The 4,388-nt window shown below is 50.9% G+C and overlaps 1 protein-coding gene across 1 annotated transcript; it reads right to left on the bottom strand.

Moving 5' to 3' along the window:
* Window positions 1-2,987: 2,987 nt before the first annotated feature.
* On the bottom strand, window positions 2,988-3,604 carry LOC108803843 (repressor of RNA polymerase III transcription MAF1 homolog). Its single transcript, XM_018575640.1, has 3 exons — window positions 3,387-3,604; window positions 3,148-3,243; window positions 2,988-3,028 (listed from the first exon to the last, which is right to left on the bottom strand). Exons 1-3 carry the CDS (start codon window positions 3,602-3,604, stop codon window positions 3,007-3,009), a joined length of 336 nt encoding a protein of 111 aa, XP_018431142.1. The 3' UTR covers window positions 2,988-3,006.
* Between the last annotated feature and the right edge of the window lie 784 nt (window positions 3,605-4,388).

Raw genomic sequence — 4,388 nt, 5'->3', positions numbered from 1 at the left:
CCCCCCGAGCCACACTCGGGCATCTTCCAGGTTCCTTCCCTGCGAGCGCCGGCATTGCTCGGGGGCGGAACCGGCGAGAAATTCTAAAGTAACAAATAGAGAAGAAAAAATGCCGAGATAATCCGCCAGGGAGGTTAATGCAATGCAGTGATTGGACAAGTGCCGATGACGCCAGTCCTCAACTCGCTCCGTGATTGGACAAGTGCCGATGACGCCAGTCCTCAACTCGCTCCGTGAATGGATAAGTGCCGATGACGCCAGTCCTCAACTCCCTCCGTGATTGGACAAGTGCCGATGACGCCAGTCCTCAACTCCCTCCGTGATTGGACAAGTGCCGATGACGCCGGTCCTCGCTCCGTGATTGGACAAGTGCCGATGACGCCGGGCTCCGTGATTGGACAAGTGCCGATGACGCCGGTCCTCACCTCGCTCCGTGATTGGACAAGAGCCGATGACGGAGCTCCTCACCCACCTATCCTAACCCCATACTATGTCCATCCTCCAATACCCCCAACCCCATACCATGCCCATCCTCCAATACCCCCCAACCCCATACTATGTCCATCCTGCAATACCCCCAACCCCATACTATGTCCATCCTCCAATACCCCCAACCCCATACTATGTCCATCGCCCAATACCCCCAACCCCATACTATGTCCATCCTCCAATACCCCCAACCCCATACTATGTCCATCCTCCAATACCCCCAACCCCATACTATGTCCATCCTGCAATACCCCCAACCCCATACTATGTCCATCCTGCAATACCCCCAACCCCATACTATGTCCATCCCCCAATACCCCCAACCCCATACTATGTCCATCCTCCAATACCCCCAACCCCATACTATGTCCATCCTCCAATACCCCCAACCCCATACTATGTCCATCCTCCAATACCCCCAACCCCATACTATGTCCATCCTCCAATACCCCCAACCCCATACTATGTCCATCCTCCAATACCCCCAACCCCATACTATGTCCATCCTCCAATACCCCCAACCCCATACTATGTCCATCCTCCAATACCCCCAACCCCATACTATGTCCATCCTCCAATACCCCCAACCCCATACTATGTCCATCCTCCAATACCCCCAACCCCATACTATGTCCATCCTCCAATACCCCCAACCCCATACTATGTCCATCCTCCAATACCCCCAACCCCATACTATGTCCATCCTCCAATACCCCCAACCCCATACTATGTCCATCCTCCAATACCCCCAACCCCATACTATGTCCATCCTCCAATACCCCCAACCCCATACTATGTCCATCCTCCAATACCCCCAACCCCATACTATGTCCATCCTCCAATACCCCCAACCCCATACTATGTCCATCCTCCAATACCCCCAACCCCATACTATGTCCATCCTCCAATACCCCCAACCCCATACTATGTCCATCCTCCAATACCCCCAACCCCATACTATGTCCATCCTCCAATACCCCCAACCCCATACTATGTCCATCCTCCAATACCCCCAACCCCATACTATGTCCATCCTCCAATACCCCCAACCCCATACTATGTCCATCCTCCAATACCCCCAACCCCATACTATGTCCATCCTCCAATACCCCCAACCCCATACTATGTCCATCCTCCAATACCCCCAACCCCATACTATGTCCATCCTCCAATACCCCCAACCCCATACTATGTCCATCCTCCAATACCCCCAACCCCATACTATGTCCATCCTCCAATACCCCCAACCCCATACTATGTCCATCCTCCAATACCCCCAACCCCATACTATGTCCATCCTCCAATACCCCCAACCCCATACTATGTCCATCCTCCAATACCCCCAACCCCATACTATGTCCATCCTCCAATACCCCCAACCCCATACTATGTCCATCCTCCAATACCCCCAACCCCATACTATGTCCATCCTCCAATACCCCCAACCCCATACTATGTCCATCCTCCAATACCCCCAACCCCATACTATGTCCATCCTCCAATACCCCCAACCCCATACTATGTCCATCCTCCAATACCCCCAACCCCATACTATGTCCATCCTCCAATACCCCCAACCCCATACTATGTCCATCCTCCAATACCCCCAACCCCATACTATGTCCATCCTCCAATACCCCCAACCCCATACTATGTCTATTCCACAATAAAAGCTTTCTTTCAGTTTGTAAACTTCTTTTGAATGTACATTGATCTGCGTGTGAGTGTTAATATTGGAAACGATCTATAGATGGCCTCCCTGTGAAGTGGATTTTTGGGCCAGTCACTGTTCAGCATATACCAATAAGGAATCAAAGACAAATTATTTTTAAAGATTCTTTAATAATTCTGAAGAAAATTACAATTTGCATAAAAAAATTCTAAAAACACCAACATTCTGCGACCAACAACGTGGTATAAAGATGCCAAAGAAACCTTAGATAAGAAGTCCAGGGAGCCCTTCCAGCCAACGGCCATCAGAGTTCTGTCCTCCATGAGGCGACCTTCTCCGGTCACATGGCAACGCTCCCTGAAGGATGCCAGATATGTATGTACACAGGGCAAGCACTCATCCAATATATACAGACACACCAATTGTACATCAGTGCACAAGCCAATATGGGAGGCCAGACAATACACACATCTATATGGCCCAGTACGGCGCTCCCGTCACACAGACCACAACGGTTTCCTCTCCATCGTGCCAACACGCAGCAATCTCCAATATCGCCGAGCTTCACAGAGAAGGCAGCGCAGGGGGAGGAGCAGAAAGGCACATGGGAGGAGCACACAGAACAGCAAAGGGAGTGTACAGGGGCAGAGCAGCAGGGGAATAAAACAAGACAGCAAGGGCCTGAGCATCATAGGGGAGCGGAGATACTGCAACATGTTAGGTGCACATCATGGACAGCCTGCAACATGTTAGGTGCACATCATGGACAGCCTGCAACATGTTAGGTGCACATCATGGACAGCCTGCAACATGTTAGGTGCACATCATGGACTGCCTGCAACATGTTAGGTGCACATCATGGACTGCCTGCAAGAAAGAAAAGATCAATAGGCATTCAGTGATCACATCTATCCCCGATATCATAGCATGCATTGCCCCTGAGGAGGAATGGCCGGGTCCGGCAAACACTGAACACACAATCTTACCGGTCTCCTCCGATGTGGCTGCACTCATCTTCCATGTCCTCCTCCAGATCCATATCCAACTCTGAACCAAAGTCAGCCCGCTTATAGGAGTATCCACTGGAAGGGGGAGCCAGGCAACCAGGAGCACATGATGGGAGACAGACGGGAAGGAAGGCACACGTGATTAGTACAATACCAGAACAAGTATTATCTGACCAGCACCCCCAGGGACTATGAAAGAAGAAGTCCAGTGATGTCACCTGATAGAGCGGCACGTAAAGAAGACAATTCTTTTCAGCTTCTTGTTGTAGAAGAAATAGTTAAAGGACCACAAACTTCCGTCCTCCCCAAACGGATCACAGTCTAGATCTGGATTATAACTGCAATGACAAAGATCATGCCAGGCTTCATCAGAGCGATAGACATTTCCCGCACAGCGATAGACATTTCCCGCACAGCGATAGACATAACGTAACATTCCCCCCAAACATATCACTATTCCCATTCACCATCATGACATCACTTCCTGTTCCCCGTGTGACATCACTCCCAATGAAAGGACATTATGGGGAGTATAAAAATCCTTTTCACATCTATTGAGGGACATGAAGTCATTCACCTTCAGAAAATCCAGAAGTCGTCAAATTGCGGCATTTTCTGCCCCTGAAACACTAACAAGGCCAAGAAAACTACTGCAAGCCTTTGCCTGCCTGCTGCCCAATGTGCCGGCCAATGACCTTAGACATCAGATGAGACCGGAACATCCATCATCCTTCTGGCGGGCCCAGGAAGAGTCCACCAAGGCCCAGCAGGGAAGGAAACCAATCCACGTGGCTGCTGCAGCGGCTGTGAGAAGCGAAGAGAAACTTCCTGAAAGTACTTTTCTCTCAGAACAGAGGGAACGAGTCCAAAACCTGAAGATACTAGCCAAAAACAGAGGCATGGTGGGAGGGGTCCTAACAGCTTTTATTTGCCACTCTCCAATCACCTTAACGTAGCTGCCTAACCCATTGGTGCCTGAAATAACTCCCTGTGTCCTGTGATGGAGGAGGAAGAAATGGTGCAGAAACAGGCTAGTCTGCACACAGCAAATGCTGCGAGGGGGAGGGGTTATCCTGGGCTGGTCTACAGGGGGAGGGGTTATCCTGGGCTGGTCTACAGGGGGAGGGGTTATCCGGGGCTGGTCTACAGGGGGAGGGGTTATCCGGGGCTGGTCTACAGGGGGAGGGGTTATCCGGGGCTGGTCTACAGGGGGAGGGGTT

The sequence above is a fragment of the Nanorana parkeri genome, unplaced genomic scaffold (assembly GCF_000935625.1).
Source record: "Nanorana parkeri isolate BGI_ZX_2015 unplaced genomic scaffold, ASM93562v1 scaffold4319, whole genome shotgun sequence".
NCBI lineage: Eukaryota > Metazoa > Chordata > Amphibia > Anura > Dicroglossidae > Nanorana > Nanorana parkeri.
This window is presented reverse-complemented; position numbering and strand designations above follow the sequence as displayed.